The sequence below is a fragment of the Oncorhynchus kisutch genome, unplaced genomic scaffold, assembly GCF_002021735.2.
Source record: "Oncorhynchus kisutch isolate 150728-3 unplaced genomic scaffold, Okis_V2 scaffold1239, whole genome shotgun sequence".
NCBI lineage: Eukaryota > Metazoa > Chordata > Actinopteri > Salmoniformes > Salmonidae > Oncorhynchus > Oncorhynchus kisutch.
Genome location: NW_022263184.1, coordinates 1 through 22,055, shown reverse-complemented (window position 1 = coordinate 22,055; position 22,055 = coordinate 1). Strand labels below are relative to the sequence as shown.

The window sequence follows — 22,055 nt, the reverse complement described above, 5'->3', positions numbered from 1 at the left end:
GGACAGATCAATAAACTTGATCCGACACAGTAAGTCCTACATGTCATACGTAAGTAAACCCACAAGAGAGACAATATTGCAAAGGCAGGACCATGTTCGATGGAAGGCGTAGGGGTAGGCAATCGAAAACGTTTGACGGGGAATTTTCTGTCAATATTAGCTAATCTAGCTGAGTGGGCAAGTAACCTTTCCCGCTCTTCCTAAAAATACTATTTGTGATGTCATAAAGGTCTACGTTCCATGACGTAGCATGTAGCCCTAAATTACAGTCCCTGCCTGCAATATTGTCCTCACTCTCGACCTGAACTCAAGTTGAATGTAACCAACACAGACAAGGACATGCTTTTTGAGATATAAAATAGCTTGAATGGATGAAGAAAAGGTAAGCTAAATGACTTCATACAATATTGGGGGAAAGTAAAATAGGGTAAAGCAATCTAAGCGGATATTTCTTGTAAAAAGCTATAACATATTGTAAAGCAAATGTACCATTCTTTATAAAGTCACCAGCTTAGCTCTGATATGGCTGTAGCTCTATTTATGATGTCCTCTGCACAGATCTACTCTGACATTGACATATTATTACTTATTGGAATGTCTGTCCTTCAGGTAGCACAGAGGGAGGATGGTGATCCTCAGAGGGAAGGAAAGGAAGTTGTTGAGGAAGAACCGGTGGCCACGCCCAAAGAGGAGGCCAAGAAGGGAAGGAAGGTAAGATAGCAGGAGTGACAGAGCACATAATAGGCCTACTGGGTTACACTCTGTACCTGATAGCAGCCATACCATAGATATCTATATATCTTTGATAACAACATACGTAGTAGCTGTTTTCAAAACGTGTTTTAAGAGCTGCTTTGACCTGGCCCATAGCCTATTCATAAATTGTCTCAGAGTAGGAGTGCTTATCTAGGATCAGTTTTGCATTTGAGATCATAATGAATACAATTATTTGGGCAAGGTTGAGCCCACACCTTATCTGATGTACTTTATGTATACGGGCCCTGGTGTTACATGTCTGCCATCATTTGAGATCTGGAATCTGTTCTGTTCTATCCTAGGCAAAAAGGAAGAGGAGTGGCAAGAAGTCAAGGAAGCTGGGCACTGACAACGATGCAGGTCAGAGATTTACCTCTGTAGTACTACATTGTTTCTCTATTCTGTCTGTGATGTGCAGGTTGTGCTATCCATTTTCAATGAAACTGTAGTCTACTGTAATCAGTAAGAAAGGTCACATAGATAGCTTTATTCAAATAGGCCTATTCTAAAACCCTAAAACAATGAAATCAGAGTATTAAGAGATAAAACGTCTGATTTCTCTTTAATTTTGTTTCTACTTCCTCTACGGCAATCACATCTTTAGTCTCCAGGAATAAACACCTGGATAGAGGATCTGTAATTGAGCTCCTGGAGAAGAAAGCTGTTAAGGCTGCATTCGGCCCAGGCAACAAGGATGAATGGAATACTCCTACCCAATCCTCATCTCATTCCTGCGCAATCTTACTGATGAGTATGTTAAAAGTGTTTCTGTAATGTTCAACATTTATGAAATATTGTGCAGTGGGAACTAAACACTAACTAAAACACTTATTTAAAATGTTCTAGGCAGTGGCAAGTGATCTACAAAGGACTAACTAAAAACCCTGTAAGTTTCCCTACCTGCCTTTGACCTTTGATGTGTCAATGATCTGTTGAATTCAGAGATTAGCCATCAAGTCATATTCTGTTATTCATGTTCATTTCTCTGTCAGACTTCATCAACTTTGAATTCAGTCACTAACAAGAATAACAATGTTGATCAAATGCATTCTGTTCGATCTAGAATACTTTACATCACAGTTCCATTGAAAAGACTGTTTTTGTTCTGTTTGTTCAAAACAGATGACGAAGGAACAGCTTGCCAAATTGTGCAAGACAATTGTAACCTTCATCGCACAGACCACCCTGCAGATCCTGCTGCCAGCCCTGGCCCGCGTACTTGGGGTAAAGGACTTTGCTGACGACGACACTGACTCACCCAAGAGGGGTGGTAGTGCAAGATCCTTTGCTGCCTTTGACAAGGAAAGACTGGAGCTCATCCAGGAAGTTAGATATCTGGCGAAGAAAATGTATAAGGGCGGCACAGGGGCTCAACATCTCAGGTCCCTAACACCCTCTTCTAAGAGGTATGTTCCCCTCAAGGTTTTCATGTATGGATTTCACCAAGATCATCTATCCAGTGTTAGCCAATGCAATTTACTCTATCTGATGTAGTGCAAAATGTAATGTATCAGCCTTTGAGCATATTCAAATTAATGAGCATGTAAAGCGATCAAAAGGACATGTAGATATTTAGAATACTAAAATTACAACGCTTGACCGATTTGCCAAGTTAAGACAGGAATTATCATGCTTTGCTTGTTCGTTTTAAAGTTCCCAGACCTCAGTGAAAGTCCACCTGGGAATGACAGAGGACAGAATCATCAAAAGTGTCCAGGAGCAACTGTCTGATCATAATATCCTGTCCTCTTGCCCACCTGAGCTGACTGTTGGTCTTATCAAGGTGGTGGTCGAACAGCTTAACTCTGCCCTCTCTGCGACCATCAGCAGAGCCATTTCAGGGCGGTCCTCCCCTATTTCTTCTGGTACCCAGGCCGCTGAACAAATGGTCAACATGGTCCAGAAATGTTTTGATGATCACACCACCCCAGAGGACCAGAGCTCTACCTCTGTATTAGAGTCATGCATTCCACCTGCAACAGAAGAAGTGATGACTGTTATCGCAGAGATGGTGGGTGAATTGGAAAAAGAAGATCCGGAATTGGCTAAGGTTTTTCGAGAAGTGGCTGTGAAAGTTAAAATGTTGGCATCTGGCAGTGACCTTGTAGTGGAGCACCTGGATGTTGAAGACTCTCCTGTTCCAGAGGAGCTGAACATAATATGTACATCTTGCAAAGCAATGATGCAAAATCTTGGCACTCTGTTTAGTGTGAAGTTCAAGACCAAAGCCTCAAAGGCTGTGAGTGAAATTCTTGTGAGAATGTTAATGAGCGATATCTCTGGTATGGTTCAACCTTCTCATTCGTTTAGTACCACTCCAAGCTTGATGAATGCATCTAGCCCATCTGACAGGATCCTTGATTCTGCGGCCACTGAGCTCATACAGATCAAAGTAGAATCTGAGGACATCAAAAATAATTGATAACTTTGTTGAAGATGTCAAGGACATTGTGCAGTATGCTGAATTAGATCAGCCAACAAGCACCCAGAGAGATACCCAAGTGGGACACTGTACGACAAAGCGGAAACCCTTCCGTGCAGCTCGTAGACTCTGCGAGAGACTTCAGGCAAAGCTGGAGACATTGTTCCTCAGAATGGGTGGAGCTCCAGTCCAAGGGGAAGAACTTATGGAAAAAGCTGACTCCAGTGCTGTGCTTCTGGAGCATACTGACTCCAGTGATCTGCCTGTTTCAATCCTGAGCTTGCCTTCCCCATGTAGGAGTGAATCCCCTATATCAGAACGTAGTTCATCTTCTTTATCTGATGGATGTGATTCAACTGACTCTGTAGGAGAGAAAACACCAGAGCAACCTGAAACCAGTAAGAGTGAGGCAATACTGCAAGTGGTCAACTCAACAGGACTTGGTTCTCTCCGTAAATGCCAAAGTGAGAACTCTCAACCATTACTGTCTCTCTGTGATTCCAACATGGTGCCCTGCACCAAAGAGGTCTTGTCCCAGATTGTGACCATGTATAGGTCAGAGGTGGCAGATTTGGAATGCACATCATCTGTTGCAGAGGGTTCCTCTTCCAACTCCCTTGAAGTCTGTGGCTTTTTGGACAGTGTCATGTCTTATCTAGAAGACATGCCTGTGTCTGGTTCTTCATGGTTGGAAGGATTGAGAGATACTCCAGCCTCAGTCATTGAGAAACTCTCCAGTGAGGAGTTCCAGATGAACGCTACCAACGAAGTGCGAAAAATACTGATCAAATCAGTCAGTAGCTTTCCCAGCAAAGTCAGTTCCAGCCAGACAGATTCTCAGATGTTGCCAGCAAAATCAACAATTTCCTTAAGGCATACAGATATAACTGCTTTTGAAATCGTTGGATCAATTACAAATGACATGAAGAGCCTTTTCCCACCCACAGAGTCTTCTACTACTCTATGGCAGGCAGACTCTATGCTTCAACAGAGTGATGAGAAAACCTCAGAGTACACTGAGGCCACACCCAAAGGCTCACAGTCTGGTTTGGAAGTATCTGAGAAGAAGATCTGGACAACTGCAAAGACTATTTACCACAATGTGAAGACAAAGATGAGGAATTATTTTACATGGCAAAATCAAGTCAAAGCAACAACGGCTCAAGCCAAAAAGACCCTCAGCCATATTCTGGTTTCAATTCAGAAAGAGCTGTCAAAATCTGACCAAACGGTGACTGCGCTTTCACAAATAGAGAATGTGGTTGGAATGATGCTGAAGGATGTTGAAAGGGTAAGCAGTGAATGTGGTGAGGAACTGATCTATCAAGCGCCACAGCGTTCTTCCTCCTCGTTGTCATCCTCATCTGCCAGATCAAAGAAGTCAGAGTGGGAATTTTCACTCCCTGGCACTCCCATCTCTTCTGATTTACCAGAGTGTATTACTCAGCCCATTGTGAGATGCTCAGTCATCGACATGGGCAAATCTACTAAGCCAAAAACATTGGTGTGTGATGCCAGGGAAAGCATGTCTGCAATAGTGGATACCATCATAAAGGAGGTACATCCAGAGGAAGAAGGGGAGGTTGCATTCCACCCTGATCTAACAGCTGCAATAGCAAGACTGGAGGAGCTCATATCTCAGGGTAGGATTGGTGCTCTCTCACGTGATCTTACTCACCAAGTCAACCGCATCATTTCTGAGAGCAACTTGACCCCTCTGGTTCTGACAGTGGCGGCTGGAAAGAGTGCATCCGATACAGTCCTTACTGAGCTGAAGAGGAATGACAAGACGGTGGGGAAGCCCACAGCTTACAAGCTGGTTCAGCTTTTTGCAGAGGAGTCTGTGAAGCGCCTCTTGCTTCCTAGCCTTGTGCCCTCTACAGCTTCAATGAGTTTGGCTCAGGGAGTTAGTGTGCCGGCTAGCGTATCTGAAGATAGGATTTCATGTTCTTTTTCTACATCAGCATTTAGTGACACAGTCAGCCTGTTTACCAAAGTAATGGTAAGCCAGGTCATGGACTCTGTGGTTTCTGATGCACAAAGCAGAGGGTCATCTCCAACCGGAACTGTAACTGATATAGGCAGTCTACTGAGTGGTAAGTCCTACCCTCTGCCATCTTTCTCCGCCATCAGCATGACAACAAGTGGGACCTCCAATGCTGCACGAGGCTTTGAGGCCAACATAGATGCTGAGGAAAGGGATACCATCAGTTGTTTCGGTGTACCTCAGAGCATTGTTTGTGATCAGAATTCAACCAGCCCGGATGTTGCCTCGCTTTCAACCCCATCCACTGACAACTTAGTCGGTGATGATGACTTCACCGGCCTCATCAGCATGTTAGTGGTGAGACTTCTGTCAAAAATCCAAACCCAAACTGATCTGTACCCAACTGACGTCACACGCACGTCACAAGACCTGATTCCAAAAGTTATAGCTGCCTTCTGTGCATGGTCAGGCTGCTCTGAGACCCAAGCTTATCCCAAGAACCTGAAGAGTCACAAAGTATACAGCACCGTCTACAAACATCTGTTGAAGGAGTTTGGCTCAGAGAAAATACTCCAACTGGCCGTGTCGACTCAGGACTCCACATTCAATAGGATTCTTGTGAAGTCATTGAGCAAGGAGCTTCTCCACAGTTGTAACGAGGCATCAAGAGCAGCCTCAAGAACATCTTTCGAAGCCACCAGGCCAGAAGCTCTTCTCATGGCTGAAGATGTGAAGGCTACCAGAGGGAAGCTGTCTTTCCTACAAAGGCTTGCCAGACTGAAATTCGACTTAAAGGTACATCACACTTATTTAAGTTAACAATTGTGTCAATGTGAGTAAACAATGTTATTTAGAGAAAATGTAAAACCATCCATTAATTCCAAAACCATTTATAAATCTTGTTGTGCTGGTGTGTAAGATGTGATCGTTATTACCGTGAGATTGTTCTGCTGTGACAGTTGTTTTGACATGTTTTTGTTTTAGCCATTCATGATGGGAAACAAGAAGGATTCCAAGAAGAATTCCCGCCATTCTGAATCCAAAGACCAGACTACTGCTGAAGATATCATATGTAAGTCCATACAGCAGGACATTTACTGTTTGAGATATTGGTGTACAAAGCTGCTATTGCAAAAATATTAAACCCTATATACAGTACATTATATATTATCGATAGTAATCTCTTATGTAAAATTATTTATAGTTTCCAAATCTCAAGATTCTGGTTCTCATTTATTTGTGAAAGTAATAATGAGTTGAAACTAAGAATACAATATAACATCATTTCTAAATGAAAGTGCATGTCAACTCTCTCTCTTCTGTCGCCCAACATAGTGGCACATCCTGGACTCCCAGAGGGTCTTCCCTCCACCTCTCAACAGGAGAAGCCTCGCAAACGTCCCCTTCTAATCAGGATGTTTTCCACCATCTCCATAGGCCTATCCAAGCCATTCAAACGGTTTTCAAAGCAAGCTTAATACAACAATTTCCTTTAATACAGTAATATTTGCATTGAATTGATGGCGTTTGTCTTCTTTTGTGTTGCCCTGTTAACACATTTGATTAGAAAATACATAGTATATTTAGTTTAGTTTATTATGCAGTCATAGTCACGGTGTAGGCTAAACAAAGTAATGTTGTCCTGAATAATGTATAGAACATGCACCCCCCCCCCACCCACACACACACACACACACACAGTGTGATTCATTGAACACACACACATAGTACTTCAGATATGTCCCACAACCAACATTCAACCAGATATCAATGATTCAGTGTAAAATACATGTACTGTAAAATAAACCGTATTTAAATTACAACCAATAAAATAATACATGATGCAGGACACTCAGTTATAAGGGAATTCACTGGTTTAACTTCTCAAACAGAAAGAAACACATTTCCATTTTCTGTGGATCGCCCATGTTTACATTTTACTGAATGCTAGTCTGACCTTTGACCTGTAGATGGCAGTAAAGGTCTACTTTTGCTGCAGATCCACTTCTAAAGCTCAAACCTCTCTGGACAAGTTGCCGAAACATTTGTCCCTAGTGAGAGAGAGTATGTGTGTGTGTGTCTGTGTTTGTGTGTGTGTGTGTGTGTGTGGCAAAAAAAGGGAATATTGCACTACACTTTTATGATACAGATACATTTTGCATTCGGTAGCATAGCACAGCTGTAGTTTTTTCAAATGCCAAATGTACATGTAGCATGCTTCTGCCTACATATGCTTTTCTGAGTGACTTGTGTTGTGAGAGAACCAGAATTCAAACATAAACTCCTGGATTACATTTTATAATATTGTTAGCTCTTTTTAGTAACATATGGTAGCATACATGTTTCACACGGTGGGAAGTCAAGCTAGTTACAGTGCCTTGCGAAAGTATTCGGCCCCCTTGAACTTTGCAACCTTTTGCCACATTTCAGGCTTCAAACATAAAGATATAAAACTGTATTTGTTTGTGAAGAATCAACAACAAGTGGGACACAATCATGAAGTGGAACAATATTTATTGGATATTTCAAACTTTTTTAACAAATCAAAAACTGAAAAATTGGGCGTGCAAAATTATTCAGCCCCTTTACTTTCAGTGCCGCAAACTCTCTCCAGAAGTTCATTCTCTGAATGATCAAATGTTGACCTAAATGACTAATGATGATAAATACAATCCACCTGTGTGTAATCAAGTCTCCGTATAAATGCACCTGCACTGTGATAGTCTCAGAGGTCTGTTAAAAGCGCAGAGAGCATCATGAAGAGTAAGGAACACACCAGGCAGGTCCGAGATACTGTTGTGAAGAAGTTTAAAGCCGGATTTGGATACAAAAAGATTTCCTAAGCTTTAAACATCCAAAGGAGCACTGTGCAAGCGATAATATTGAAATGGAAGGAGTATCAGACCACTGCAAATCTACCAAGACCTGGCCGTCCCTCTAAACCTTCAGCTCATACAAGGAGAAGACTGATCAGAGATGCAGCCAAGAGGCCCATGATCACTCTGGATGAACTGCAGAGATCTACAGCTGAGGTGGGAGACTCTGTCCATAGGACAACAATCAGTCGTATATTGCACAAATCTGGCCTTTATGGAAGAGTGGCAAGAAGAAAGCCATTTCTTAAAGATATCCATAAAAAGTGTTGTTTAAAGTTTGCCACAAGCCACCTGGGAGACACCCCAAACATGTGGAAGAAGGTGCTCTGGTCAGATGAAACCAAAATTGAACTTTTTGGCAACAATGCAAAACGTTATGTTTGGCGTAAAAGCAACACAGCTCATCACTCTGAACACACCATCCCCACTGTCAAACATGGTGGTGGCAGCATCATGGTTTGGGCCTGCTTTTCTTCAGCAGGGACAGGGAAGATGGTTAAAATTGATGGGAAGATGGATGGAGCCAAATACAGGACCATTCTGGAAGAAAACCTGATGGAGTCTGCAAAAGACCTGAGACTGGGACGGAGATTTGTCTTCCAACAAGACAATGATCCAAAACATAAAGCAAAATCTACAATGGAATGGTTCAAAAATAAACATATCCAGGTGTTAGAATGGCCAAGTCAAAGTCCAGACCTGAATCCAATCGAGAATCTGTGGAAAGAACTGAAAACTGCTGTTCACAAATGCTCTCCATCCAACCTCACTGAGCTCCAGCTGTTTTGCAAGGAGGAATGGGAAAAAAATTCGGTCTCTCGATGTGCAAAACTGATAGAGACATACCCCAAGCGACTTACAGCTGTAATCGCAGCAAAAGGTGGCGCTACAAAGTATTAACTTAAGGGGGCTGAATAATTTTGCACGCCCAATTTTTCTGTTTTTGATTTGTTAAAAAAGTTTGAAATATCCAATAAATGTCGTTCCACTTCATGATTGTGTCCCACTTGTTGTTGATTCTTCACAAAAAAATACAGTTTTATATCTTTATGTTTGAAGCCTGAAATGTGGCAAAAGGTCGCAAAGTTCAAGGGGGCCGAATACTTTCGCAAGGCACTGTAGTTACATGTAACAACATTACATTATATGGTCAATGTTTGTGTGTATCCTCTTAGCTTTTACCTTCGACATCAACAAGCGGCGCACGGGCTGGTCCTGCAGACTCCCACGCCCATGGCCCAGGAGACGGCAGGGGGCCACCTGCTCACTCACGTCCCAGCCATCTCCTTTGAGACCGACTCTACTGTGGAGTGCACCTCCAAGAGGACTCCGGAAGAGAGGGACCGGGTGAAGGTTAAACTGGCCAACATGGCCTTGATGGGAAGGATCAAAAAGTCTTGGCTGTGAAATGCCCATTATGTGTGATTATCGAATTGATCATTTTCCACTTTTGAAACAACAATGGGAAAGACAGGGTTTATAGCAAAGGTTGCTCAGATTGGGCTTTTGGAAAAATTGAGAGAATGAAAGTGCACTCCTGATTCAGAGAGAAAGATCCAGCTTAATCATCCATACCATTGTTTAAATTACAATTAAAAAAACATTCAAACTGTTCCTGAGTTTTGAAACACAGAGAAAGGAAAACATCCTTATCTTCAGGCTGTTCACACCTGTTCACACAAGTCCTACTGTCCACAATCTCAGGGTTCTTCAATACAAACACACCTGTTTCAGAAAACCTGATCACTTTCACTTTCGAACAATGTTTGTAGGATACTTTTCAATAACTCAATAAATGTAAGTGTTGAAACCATACATAGCTGGTAACTTGAGCTCGACAGAGTACTTGAGCTCGGCAGAGTAGTTTTGACCTGTGTCAAGGTCAGTATTGGAATAGTGACTTGTATTTTGCATCTAGAAGTGTAAGAATTTTAGAAGAATGCTATTTCATCAGTCAAATGTTGCACTGTTTGATAAGACAGGGTAAAGAAAACCTCCATTTTAATGAGTTTAGTTGTGAGTTTGACATTTTACCACAAGAAGTCACTATAATACTATACGTTATCAAACAGGGTTGTGCTGAAAATCAAATGAACCACAGCCAAATTAATTATTTGCAACTAAGAGTAAGATTAAAAAAGACATGTATAACTTACTTTCTTGATAAAATACATTGTAAAATGTAAATATATGTGATTTCTGAGTATGTAGTGCACATATCTTTTTAAGGCCCAAAGCAGACGTTTTTATATCAATATCAAATCATTTCTGGGTAACAATTAAGTACCTTACTGTAATAGATTACAATGAAAATGGTCAAAAATGTATTTTTTGCAAAGAAAACTTTCTCAAGCAATAATTTTGCTAGGACTGTCTGGGAGTGGTCAGTGTGGAGGGGAAATTAAAACTAGCTGTTATTGGCACTCTCTTTGTCGTTGGTCTATAAACCAATTTACACATGGTGATGTCGCCATGGAAAGCCAAAACTCTCTCCCATGCAAACCTGCTGATTAGAAGGTGCTGTATAGATGTGAGAAACTCTCTTTTCATATGGCACTTCAATATCGAAGTGAATTTTTCGTAGCAGGTTAGGAAACTGAGGTTAAGGTTAGGAAAAGGGTTAGGGTTAGTGAAAATGCTCTCCAAACCTTCTACGAACCTGCTGATTAGAAGGTGCTGTATAGATGTGAGAAACTCTCTTTTCATATGGCACTTCAATATCGAAGTGAATTTTTCGTAGCAGGTTAGGAAACTGAGGCTAAGGTTAGGAAAAGGGTTAGGGTTAGTGAAAATGCTCTCCAAACCTTCTACGAAAATGACTTTGCATTGAAGTGCTGTGAAAAGAATGTGTCCCTGCTCAGGTGTTGCATGCATCAAGCAATGGTTGTGTGCCAAGTCATCCATTGTGTCATCGACTGACAGATTGCTATAACATATGATATGGTTAGCTGACACACAAAATACCTATCCAGGCAGTGTAAGATCTGGCAAGTGTCAGCAAGGCCTGGGCAGAGGAACATGCTCCGTATTTTCAACCAGAACTATCAGGAAGCAACCCCGATCACATTTTTGTAAAACACATTTACAGTGTTAGTTTCATCAGCTGTTGTACAATATGAAATACAATTATTTTGACTTCACAGGGCCTTTAAATGTAGGCAAACAAGTTTTCAGCATTCAAACTAATCTACCCAGCCAGATTCAGCACCATGGACAGTGAAGATCAGAATACCTGCGATCTGACGATTAGAACAACAGTGCTATTTTAAGTGATTTTCAAGACACCCAAAGTCAATTTAAATCCACAACAAAATCTGCAGGATAAAAAGCAATAGAATCAAACATTCAAATAAGTAAACAGGCTATATTAAAGTGCACTAAACATAGAGACACATTAACCATGGAGAACACTAAACATGATGACAGATTAACCAGGGAAGTGAATTTAACAGAGGTTAAAGCTAAAACAACAGAATCTGGGTACGTCTGTGTGAAGAGGTGTGGCTTTAGTGTGGATTTGAATAGTACACAAGTAGGCCTACGCTATTTTTGGCCTAACTTTTTTTTAAGTGTTATGTTTTCCCAGATTCATAGTGTTATGCAGCTCAGGCCTATCTAGGAAGGCTGGGCATAAATTGTTTGCTCACAGCATCACATGATGACGTGGGCAACATAAACACTTAAACTCTGTGGATTAAAGTTAATAGTAATCAAAACTAATTTCACCACGAAAGGAAGTGCAATCGAAATGAATGAAGAAGACACGGTCATTCTAGTGAGTTAATAAAATGACAAGGTGTTGCCTGTCAGCGTTGTAGACTACTGCCTCACAAGCCCGGGCTTTAGTGGCACTGGCATACGCGCTTGCCTCTGTACTGAAGGAGCCACCGAACGCGTCCGCGCTGCAGCTCTCACTTTCTCCCGCTACAGTATGTCCTACAATGACATATTTGGTGGGGATTGGCAGCCAACAATAGGATTGGATTGGGACAAAATCAAAGAATAACACGATATTGAAATGAATATAATTAACAAATATTTCCCAGAAGATTTTGGGTTCAACCTAAGGCTGACTAGGACAGATCAATCAACTTGATCCGACACAGTAAGCCTACATGTCATACGTAAGTAAACCCACAAGAGAGACAATATTGCAAAGGCAGGACCATGTTCGATGGAAGGCGTAGGGGTAGGCAATCGAAAACGTTTGACGGGGAAATTTCTGTCAATATTAGCTAGTCCTACTGAGTGGGCAAGTAACCTTTCCCGCGCTCTTCCTAAAAATACTATTTGTGATGTCATAAAGGTCTAACGTTCCATGACGTAGCATGTAGCCCTAAATTACAGTCCCTGCCTGCAATATTGTCCTCACTCTCGACCTGAACTCAAGTTGAATGTAACCAACACAGACAAGGACATGCTTTTTGAGATATAAAATAGCTTGAATGGATGAAGAAAAGGTAAGCTAAATGACTTCATACAATATTGGGGGAAAGTAAAATAGGGTAAAGCAATCTAAGCGGATATTTCTTGTAAAAAGCTATAACATATTGTAAAGCAAATGTACCATTCTTTATAAAGTCACCAGCTTAGCTCTGATATGGCTGTAGCTCTATTTATGATGTCCTCTGCACAGATCTACTCTGACATTGACATATTATTACTTATTGGAATGTCTGTCCTTCAGGTAGCACAGAGGGAGGATGGTGATCCTCAGAGGGAAGGAAAGGAAGTTGTTGAGGAAGAACCGGTGGCCACGCCCAAAGAGGAGGCCAAGAAGAGAAGGAAGGTAAGATAGCAGGAGTGACAGAGCACATAATAGGCCTACTGGGTTACACTCTGTACCTGATAGCAGCCATACCATAGATATATATATATATATATATTTTTTTTTGATAACAACATACTGTAGCTGTTTTCAAAACGTGTTTTAAGAGCTGCTTTGACCTGGCCCATAGCCTATTCATAAATTGTCTCAGAGTAGGAGTGCTTATCTAGGATCAGTTTTGCATTTGAGATCATAATGAATACAATTATTTGGGCAAGGTTGAGCCCACACCTTATCTGATGTACTTTATGTATACGGGCCCTGGTGTTACATGTCTGCCATCATTTGAGATCTGGAATCTGTTCTGTTCTATCCTAGGCAAAAAGGAAGAGGAGTGGCAAGAAGTCAAGGAAGCTGGGCACTGACAACGATGCAGGTCAGACATTTACCTCTGTAGTACTACATTGTTTCTCTATTCTGTCTGTGATGTGCAGGTTGTGCTATCCATGTTCAATGAAACTGTAGTCTACTGTAATCAGTAAGAAAGGTCACATAGATAGCTTTATTCAAATAGGCCTATTCTAAAACCCTAAAACAATGAAATCAGAGTATTAAGAGATAAAACGTCTGATTTCTCTTTAATTTTGTTTCTACTTCCTCTACGGCAATCACATCTTTAGTCTCCAGGAATAAACACCTGGATAGAGGATCTGTAATTGAGCTCCTGGAGAAGAAAGCTGTTAAGGCTGCATTCGGCCCAGGCAACAAGGATGAGATGGAATACTCCTACCCAATCCTCATCTCATTCCTGCGCAATCTTACTGATGAGTATGTTAAAAGTGTTTCTGTAATGTTCAACATTTATGAAATATTGTGCAGTGGGAACTAAACACTAACTAAAACACTTATTTTAAATGTTCTAGGCAGTGGCAAGTGATCTACAAAGGACTAAAAAACCCTGTAAGTTTCCCTACCTGCCTTTGACCTTTGATGTGTCAATGATCTGTTGAATTCAGAGATTAGCCATCAAGTCATATTCTGTTATTCATGTTCATTTCTCTGTCAGACTTCATCAAACTTTGAATTCAGTCACAAACAAGAATAACAATGTTGATCAAATGCATTCTGTTCTGTTCTAGAATACTTTACATCACAGTTCCATTGAAAAGACTGTTTTTGTTCTGTTTGTTCAAAACAGATGACGAAGGAACAGCTTGCCAAATTGTGCAAGACAATTGTAACCTTCATCGCACAGACCACCCTGCAGATCCTGCTGCCAGCCCTGGCCCGCGTACTTGGGGTAAAGGACTTTGCTGACGACGACACTGACTCACCCAAGAGGGGTGGTAGTGCAAGATCCTTTGCTGCCTTTGATCAGGAAAGACTGGAGCTCATCCAGGAAGTTAGATATCTGGCGAAGAAAATGTATAAGGGCGGCACAGGGGCTCAACATCTCAGGTCCCTAACACCCTCTTCTAAGAGGTATGTTCCCCTCAAGGTTTTCATGTATGGATTTCACCAAGATCATCTATCCAGTGTTAGCCAATGCAATTTACTCTATCTGATGTAGTACAAAATGTAATGTATCAGCCTTTGAGCATATTCAAATTAATGAGCATGTAAAGCGATCAAAAGGACATGTAGATATTTAGAATACTAAAATTACAACGCTTGACCGATTTGCCAAGTTAAGACAGGAATTATCATGCTTTGCTTGTTCGTTTTAAAGTTCCCAGACCTCAGTGAAAGTCCACCTGGGAATGACAGAGGACAGAATCATCAAAAGTGTCCAGGAGCAACTGTCTGATCATAATATCCTGTCCTCTTGCCCACCTGAGCTGACTGTTGGTCTTATCAAGGTGGTGGTCGAACAGCTTAACTCTGCCCTCTCTGCGACCATCAGCAGAGCCATTTCAGGGCGGTCCTCCCCTATTTCTTCTGGTACCCAGGCCGCTGAACAAATGGTCAACATGGTCCAGAAATGTTTTGATGATCACACCACCCCAGAGGACCAGAGCTCTACCTCTGTATTAGAGTCATGCATTCCACCTGCAACAGAAGAAGTGATGACTGTTATCGCAGAGATGGTGGGTGAATTGGAAAAAGAAGATCCGGAATTGGCTAAGGTTTTTCGAGAAGTGGCTGTGAAAGTTAAAATGTTGGCATCTGGCAGTGACCTTGTAGTGGAGCACCTGGATGTTGAAGACTCTCCTGTTCCAGAGGAGCTGAACATAATATGTACATCTTGCAAAGCAATGATGCAAAATCTTGGCACTCTGTTTAGTGTGAAGTTCAAGACCAAAGCCTCAAAGGCTGTGAGTGAAATTCTTGTGAGAAGGTTAATGAGCGATATCTCTGGTATGGTTCAACCTTCTCATTCGTTTAGTACCACTCCAAGCTTGATGAATGCATCTAGCCCTTCTGACAGGATCCTTGATTCTGCGGCCACTGAGCTCATACAGATCAAAGTAGAATCTGAGACATCAAAAATAATTGATAACTTTGTTGAAGATGTCAAGGACATTGTGCAGTATGCTGAATTAGATCAGCCAACAAGCACCCAGAGAGATACCCAAGTGGGACACTGTACGACAAAGCGGAAACCCTTCCGTGCAGCTCGTAGACTCTGCGAGAGACTTCAGGCAAAGCTGGAGACATTGTTCCTCAGAATGGGTGGAGCTCCAGTCCAAGGGGAAGAACTTATGGAAAAAGCTGACTCCAGTGCTGTGCTTCTGGAGCATACTGACTCCAGTGATCTGCCTGTTTCAATCCTGAGCTTGCCTTCCCCATGTAGGAGTGAATCCCCTATATCAGAACGTAGTTCATCTTCTTTATCTGATGGATGTGATTCAACTGGCTCTGTAGGAGAGAAAACACCAGAGCAACCTGAAACCAGTAAGAGTGAGGCAATACTGCAAGTGGTCAACTCAACAGGACTTGGTTCTCTCCGTAAATGCCAAAGTGAGAACTCTCAACCATTACTGTCTCTCTGTGATTCCAACATGGTGCCCTGCACCAAAGAGGTCTTGTCCCAGATTGTGACCATGTATAGGTCAGAGGTGGCAGATTTGGAATGCACATCATCTGTTGCAGAGGGTTCCTCTTCCAACTCCCTTGAAGTCTGTGGCTTTTTGGACAGTGTCATGTCTTATCTAGAAGACATGCCTGTGTCTGGTTCTTCATGGGTGGAAGGATTGAGAGATACTCCAGCCTCAGTCATTGAGAAACTCTCCAGTGAGGAGTTCCAGATGAACGCTACCAACGAAGTGCGAAAAATACTGATCAAATCAGTCAGTAGCTCTCCCAGCAAAGTCAGTTCCAGCCAGACAGATTCTCAGATGTTGCCAGCAAAATCAACAATTTCCTTAAGGCATACAGATATAACTGCTTTTGAAATCGTTGGATCAATTACAAATGACATGAAGAGCCTTTTCCCACCCCACAGAGTCTTCTACTACTCTATGGCAGGCAGACTCTATGCTTCAACAGAGTGATGAGAAAACCTCAGAGTACACTGAGGCCACACCCAAAGGCTCACAGTCTGGTTTGGAAGTATCTGAGAAGAAGATCTGGACAACTGCAAAGACTATTTACCACAATGTGAAGACAAAGATGAGGAATTATTTTACATGGCAAAATCAAGTCAAAGCAACAACGGCTCAAGCCAAAAAGACCCTCAGCCATATTCTGGTTTCAATTCAGAAAGAGCTGTCAAAATCTGACCAAACGGTGACTGCGCTTTCACAAATAGAGAATGTGGTTGGAATGATGCTGAAGGATGTTGAAAGGGTAAGCAGTGAATGTGGTGAGGAACTGATCTATCAAGCGCCACAGCGTTCTTCCTCCTCGTTGTCATCCTCATCTGCCAGATCAAAGAAGTCAGAGTGGGAATTTTCACTCCCTGGCACTCCCATCTCTTCTGATTTACCAGAGTGTATTACTCAGCCCATTGTGAGATGCTCAGTCATCGACATGGGCAAATCTACTAAGCCAAAAACATTGGTGTGTGATGCCAGGGAAAGCATGTCTGCAATAGTGGATACCATCATAAAGGAGGTACATCCAGAGGAAGAAGGGGAGGTTGCATTCCACCCTGATCTAACAGCTGCAATAGCAAGACTGGAGGAGCTCATATCTCAGGGTAGGATTGGTGCTCTCTCACGTGATCTTACTCACCAAGTCAACCGCATCATTTCTGAGAGCAACTTGACCCCTCTGGTTCTGACAGTGGCGGCTGGAAAGAGTGCATCCGATACAGTCCTTACTGAGCTGAAGAGGAATGACAAGACGGTGGGGAAGCCCACAGCTTACAAGCTGGTTCAGCTTTTTGCAGAGGAGTCTGTGAAGCGCCTCTTGCTTCCTAGCCTTGTGCCCTCTACAGCTTCAATGAGTTTGGCTCAGGGAGTTAGTGTGCCGGCTAGCGTATCTGAAGATAGGATTTCATGTTCTTTTTCTACATCAGCATTTAGTGACACAGTCAGCCTGTTTACCAAAGTAATGGTAAGCCAGGTCATGGACTCTGTGGTTTCTGATGCACAAAGCAGAGGGTCATCTCCAACCGGAACTGTAACTGATATAGGCAGTCTACTGAGTGGTAAGTCCTACCCTCTGCCATCTTTCTCCGCCATCAGCATGACAACAAGTGGGACCTCCAATGCTGCACGAGGCTTTGAGGCCAACATAGATGCTGAGGAAAGGGATACCATCAGTTGTTTCGGTGTACCTCAGAGCATTGTTTGTGATCAGAATTCAACCAGCCCGGATGTTGCCTCGCTTTCAACCCCATCCACTGACAACTTAGTCGGTGATGATGACTTCACCGGCCTCATCAGCATGTTAGTGGTGAGACTTCTGTCAAAAATCCAAACCCAAACTGATCTGTACCCAACTGACGTCACACGCACGTCACAAGACCTGATTCCAAAAGTTATAGCTGCCTTCTGTGCATGGTCAGGCTGCTCTGAGACCCAAGCTTATCCCAAGAACCTGAAGAGTCACAAAGTATACAGCACCGTCTACAAACATCTGTTGAAGGAGTTTGGCTCAGAGAAAATACTCCAACTGGCCGTGTCGACTCAGGACTCCACATTCAATAGGATTCTTGTGAAGTCATTGAGCAAGGAGCTTCTCCACAGTTGTAACGAGGCATCAAGAGCAGCCTCAAGAACATCTTTCGAAGCCACCAGGCCAGAAGCTCTTCTCATGGCTGAAGATGTGAAGGCTACCAGAGGGAAGCTGTCTTTCCTACAAAGGCTTGCCAGACTGAAATTCGACTTAAAGGTACATCACACTTATTTAAGTTAACAATTGTGTCAATGTGAGTAAACAATGTTATTTAGAGAAAATGTAAAACCATCCATTAATTCCAAAACCATTTATAAATCTTGTTGTGCTGGTGTGTAAGATGTGATCGTTATTACCGTGAGATTGTTCTGCTGTGACAGTTGTTTTGACATGTTTTTGTTTTAGCCATTCATGATGGGAAACAAGAAGGATTCCAAGAAGAATTCCCGCCATTCTGAATCCAAAGACCAGACTACTGCTGAAGATATCATATGTAAGTCCATACAGCAGGACATTTACTGTTTGAGATATTGGTGTACAAAGCTGCTATTGCAAAAATATTAAACCCTATATACAGTACATTATATATTATCGGTAGTAATCTCTTATGTAAAATTATTTATAGTTTCCAAATCTCAAGATTCTGGTTCTCATTTATTTGTGAAAGTAATAATGAGTTGAAACTAAGAATACAATATAACATCATTTCTAAATGAAAGTGCATGTCAACTCTCTCTCTTCTGTCGCCCAACATAGTGGCACATCCTGGACTCCCAGAGGGTCTTCCCTCCACCTCTCAACAGGAGAAGCCTCGCAAACGTCCCCTTCTAATCAGGATGTTTTCCACCATCTCCATAGGCCTATCCAAGCCATTCAAACGGTTTTCAAAGCAAGCTTAATACAACAATTTCCTTTAATACAGTAATATTTGCATTGAATTGATGGCCTTTGTCTTCTTTTGTGTTGCCCTGTTAACACATTTGATTAGAAAATACATAGTATATTTAGTTTAGTTTATTATGCAGTCATAGTCACGGTGTAGGCTAAACAAAGTAATGTTGTCCTGAATAATGTATAGAATATGCACCCCCCCCCCACCCACACACAGTGTGATTCATTGAACACACACACATAGTACTTCAGATATGTCCCACAACCAACATTCAACCAGATATCAATGATTCAGTGTAAAATACATGTACTGTAAAATAAACCGTATTTAATTTACAACCAATAAAATAATACATGATGCAGGACACTCAGTTATAAGGGAATTAATTGGTTTAACTTCTCAAACAGAAAGACACACATTTCCATTTTCTGTGGATCGCCCATGTTTACATTTTACTGAATGCTAGTCTGACCTTTGACCTGTAGATGGCAGTAAAGGTCTACTTTTGCTGCAGATCCACTTCTAAAGCTCAAACCTCTCTGGACAAGAAGCTGAAACATTTGTCCATAGTGAGAGAGAGTATGTGTGTGTGTGTGTGTGGCAAAAAAAGGGAATATTGCACTACACTTTTATGATACAGATACATTTTGCATTCGGTAGCATAGCACAGCTGTAGTTTTTTCAAATGCCAAATGTACATGTAGCATGCTTCTGCCTACATATGCTTTTCTGAGTGACTTGTGTTGTGAGAGAACCAGAATTCAAACATAAACTCCTGGATTACATTTTATAATATTGTTAGCTCTTTTTAGTAACATATGGTAGCATACATGTTTCACACGGTGGCAAGTCAAGCTAGTTAGTTACATGTAACAACATTACATTATATGGTCAATGTTTGTGTGTATCCTCTTAGCTTTTACCTTCGACATCAACAAGCCGCGCACGGGCTGGTCCTGCAGACTCCCACGCCCATGGCCCAGGAGAAGGCAGGGGGCCACCTGCTCACTCACGTCCCAGCCATCTCCTTTGAGACCGACTCTACTGTGGAGTGCACCTCCAAGAGGACTCCGGAAGAGAGGGACCGGGTGAAGGTTAAACTGGCCAACATGGCCTTGATGGGAAGGATCAAAAAGTCTTGGCTGTGAAATGCCCATTATGGTTGATTATCAAATTTATCATTTTCCACTTTTGAAACAACAATGGGAAAGACAGGGTTTATAGCAAAGGTTGCTCAGATTGGGCTTTTGGAAAAATTGAGAGAATGAAAGTGCACTCCTGATTCAGAGAGAAAGATCCAGCTTAATCATCCATACCATTGTTTAAATTACAATTTAAAAAACATTCAAACTGTTCCTGAGTTTCGAAAGACAGAGAAAGGAAAACATCCTTATCTTCAGGCTGTTCACACCTGTTCACACAAGTCCTACTGTCCACAATCTCAGGGTTCTTCAATACAAACACACCTGTTTCAGAAAACCTGATCACTTTCACACTCGAACAATGTTTGTAGGATACTTTTCAATAACTCAATAAATGTAAGTGTTGAAACCATACATAGCTGGTAACTTGAGCTCGACAGAGTACTTGAGCTCGGCAGAGTAGTTTTGACCTGTGTCCAGGTCAGTATTGGAATAGTGACTTGTATTTTGCATCTAGAAGTGTAAGAATTTTAGAAGAATGCTATTTCATCAGTCAAATGTTGCACTGTTTGATAAGACAGGGCAAAGAAAACCTCAATTTTCATGAGTTTAGTTGTGAGTTTGACATTTTACCACAAGAAGTCACTATAATACTATACGTTATCAAACAGGGTTGTGCTGAAAATCAAATGAACCACAGCCAAATTAATTATTTGCAACTAAGAGTAAGATTAAAAAAGACATGTATAACTTACTTTCTTGATAAAATACATTGTAAAATGTAAATATATGTGATTTCTGAGTATGTAGTGCACATATCTTTTTAAGGCCCAAAGCAGACGTTTTTATATCAATATCAAATCATTTCTGGGTAACAATTAAGTACCTTACTGTAATAGATTACGATGAAAATGGTCAAATAACTTTCTCAAGCAATAATTTTGCTAGGACTATCTGGGAGTGGTCAGTGTGGAGGGGAAATTAAAACTAGCTGTTATTGGCACTCTCTTTGTCGTTGGTCTATAAACCAATTTACACATGGTGATGTCGCCATGGAAAGCCAAAACTCTCGCCCATGCAAACCTGCTGATTAGAAGGTGCTGTATAGATGTGAGAAACTCTCTTTTCATATGGCACTTCAATATCGAAGTGAATTTTTCGTAGCAGGTTAGGAAACTGAGGTTAAGGTTAGGAAAAGGGTTAGGGTTAGTGAAAATGCTCTCCAAACCTTCTACGAAAATGACTTTGCATTGAAGTGCTGTGAAAAGAATGTGTCCCTGCTCAGGTGTTGCATGCATCAACCAATGGTTGTGTGCCAAGTCATCCATTGTGTCATCGACTGACAGATTGCTATAACATATGATGTGGTTAGCTGACACACAAAATACCTATCCAGGCAGTGTAAGATCTGGCAAATGTCAGCAAGGCCTGGGCAGAGGAACATGCTCCGTATTTTCAACCAGAACTATCAGGAAGCAACCCCGATCACATTTTTGTAAAACACATTTACAGTTTTAGTTTCATCAGCTGTTGTACAATATGAAATACAATTATTTTGACTTCACAGGGCCTTTAAATGTAGGCAAACAAGTTTTCAGCATTCAAACTAATCTACCCAGCCAGATTCAGCACCATGGACAGTGAAGATCAGAATACCTGCGATCTGACGATTAGAACAACAGTGCTATTTTAAGTGATTTTCAAGACACCCAAAGTCAATTTAAATCCACAACAAAATCTGCAGGATAAAAAGCAATAGAATCAAACATTCAAATAAGTAAACAGGCTATATTAAAGTGCACTAAACATAGAGACAGATTAACCATGGAGAACACTAAACATGATGACAGATTAACCAGGGAAGTGAATTTAACAGAGGTTAAAGCTAAAACAACAGAATCTGGGTACGTCTGTGTGAAGAGGTGTGGCTTTAGTGTGGATTTGAATAGTACACAAGTAGGCCTACGCTATTTTTGGCCTAACTTTTTTTAAGTGTTATGTTTTCCCAGATTCATAGTGTTATGCAGCCCAGGCCTATCTAGGAAGGCTGGGCATAAATTGTTTGCTCACAGCATCACATGATGACGTGGGCAACATAAACACTTAAACTCTGTGGATTAAAGTTAATAGTAATCAAAACTAATTTCA

General features: G+C 41.5%; 3 protein-coding genes across 4 annotated transcripts; all 3 read left to right on the top strand.

Moving 5' to 3' along the window:
* Nucleotides 1-1,860: 1,860 nt before the first annotated feature.
* On the top strand, nucleotides 1,861-3,178 carry LOC116365444 (uncharacterized). Its single transcript, XM_031818044.1, has 2 exons — nucleotides 1,861-2,162; nucleotides 2,410-3,178. Exons 1-2 carry the CDS (start codon nucleotides 1,879-1,881, stop codon nucleotides 3,176-3,178), a joined length of 1,053 nt encoding a protein of 350 aa, XP_031673904.1. The 5' UTR covers nucleotides 1,861-1,878.
* On the top strand, nucleotides 3,163-6,682 carry LOC116365447 (serine-rich adhesin for platelets-like). The gene is made up of 3 exons (XM_031818047.1): nucleotides 3,163-5,960; nucleotides 6,150-6,237; nucleotides 6,501-6,682. The coding sequence occupies exons 1-3, from the start codon at nucleotides 3,351-3,353 to the stop codon at nucleotides 6,641-6,643; spliced, it is 2,841 nt and encodes a 946-aa protein (XP_031673907.1). The 5' UTR covers nucleotides 3,163-3,350; the 3' UTR covers nucleotides 6,644-6,682.
* A 4,792-nt stretch (nucleotides 6,683-11,474) lies between these two features.
* Nucleotides 11,475-20,099, top strand: LOC116365448 (uncharacterized). Of its 2 annotated transcripts, XR_004208103.1 has the most exons (8): nucleotides 11,489-12,830; nucleotides 13,188-13,245; nucleotides 13,490-13,637; nucleotides 13,733-13,769; nucleotides 14,008-14,291; nucleotides 14,539-18,089; nucleotides 18,279-18,366; nucleotides 18,630-20,099. XR_004208103.1 is itself a non-coding variant. In XM_031818048.1 (5 exons), exons 1-5 carry the CDS (start codon nucleotides 12,642-12,644, stop codon nucleotides 14,377-14,379), a joined length of 804 nt encoding a protein of 267 aa, XP_031673908.1. In that variant the 5' UTR covers nucleotides 11,475-12,641; the 3' UTR covers nucleotides 14,380-14,656. The 2 variants fall into 2 exon arrangements, 1 of the variants encoding a protein (XP_031673908.1); XM_031818048.1 differs by lacking the exons at nucleotides 18,279-18,366; nucleotides 18,630-20,099 and having other exon boundaries at nucleotides 11,475-12,830; nucleotides 14,008-14,656.
* Nucleotides 20,100-22,055: the final 1,956 nt, after the last annotated feature.

Bases quoted from the DNA above. Each gene is read 5' to 3' on its own strand.
- LOC116365444 (XM_031818044.1), top strand. From the start codon at position 1,879: ATGACGAAGGAACAGCTTGCCAAATTGTGCAAGACAATTGTAACCTTC. The intron at 2,163-2,409 runs GTATGTTCCCCT...TTCGTTTTAAAG, and splicing joins CTAACACCCTCTTCTAAGAG to TTCCCAGACCTCAGTGAAAG.
- LOC116365447 (XM_031818047.1), top strand. From the start codon at position 3,351: ATGGGTGGAGCTCCAGTCCAAGGGGAAGAACTTATGGAAAAAGCTGAC. The intron at 5,961-6,149 runs GTACATCACACT...TTTTTGTTTTAG, and splicing joins GACTGAAATTCGACTTAAAG to CCATTCATGATGGGAAACAA. The intron at 6,238-6,500 runs GTAAGTCCATAC...CGCCCAACATAG, and splicing joins TACTGCTGAAGATATCATAT to TGGCACATCCTGGACTCCCA.
- LOC116365448 (XM_031818048.1), top strand. From the start codon at position 12,642: ATGGCTGTAGCTCTATTTATGATGTCCTCTGCACAGATCTACTCTGAC. The intron at 13,246-13,489 runs GTCAGACATTTA...TCACATCTTTAG, and splicing joins GGGCACTGACAACGATGCAG to TCTCCAGGAATAAACACCTG. The intron at 13,638-13,732 runs GTATGTTAAAAG...TAAATGTTCTAG, and splicing joins CTGCGCAATCTTACTGATGA to GCAGTGGCAAGTGATCTACA.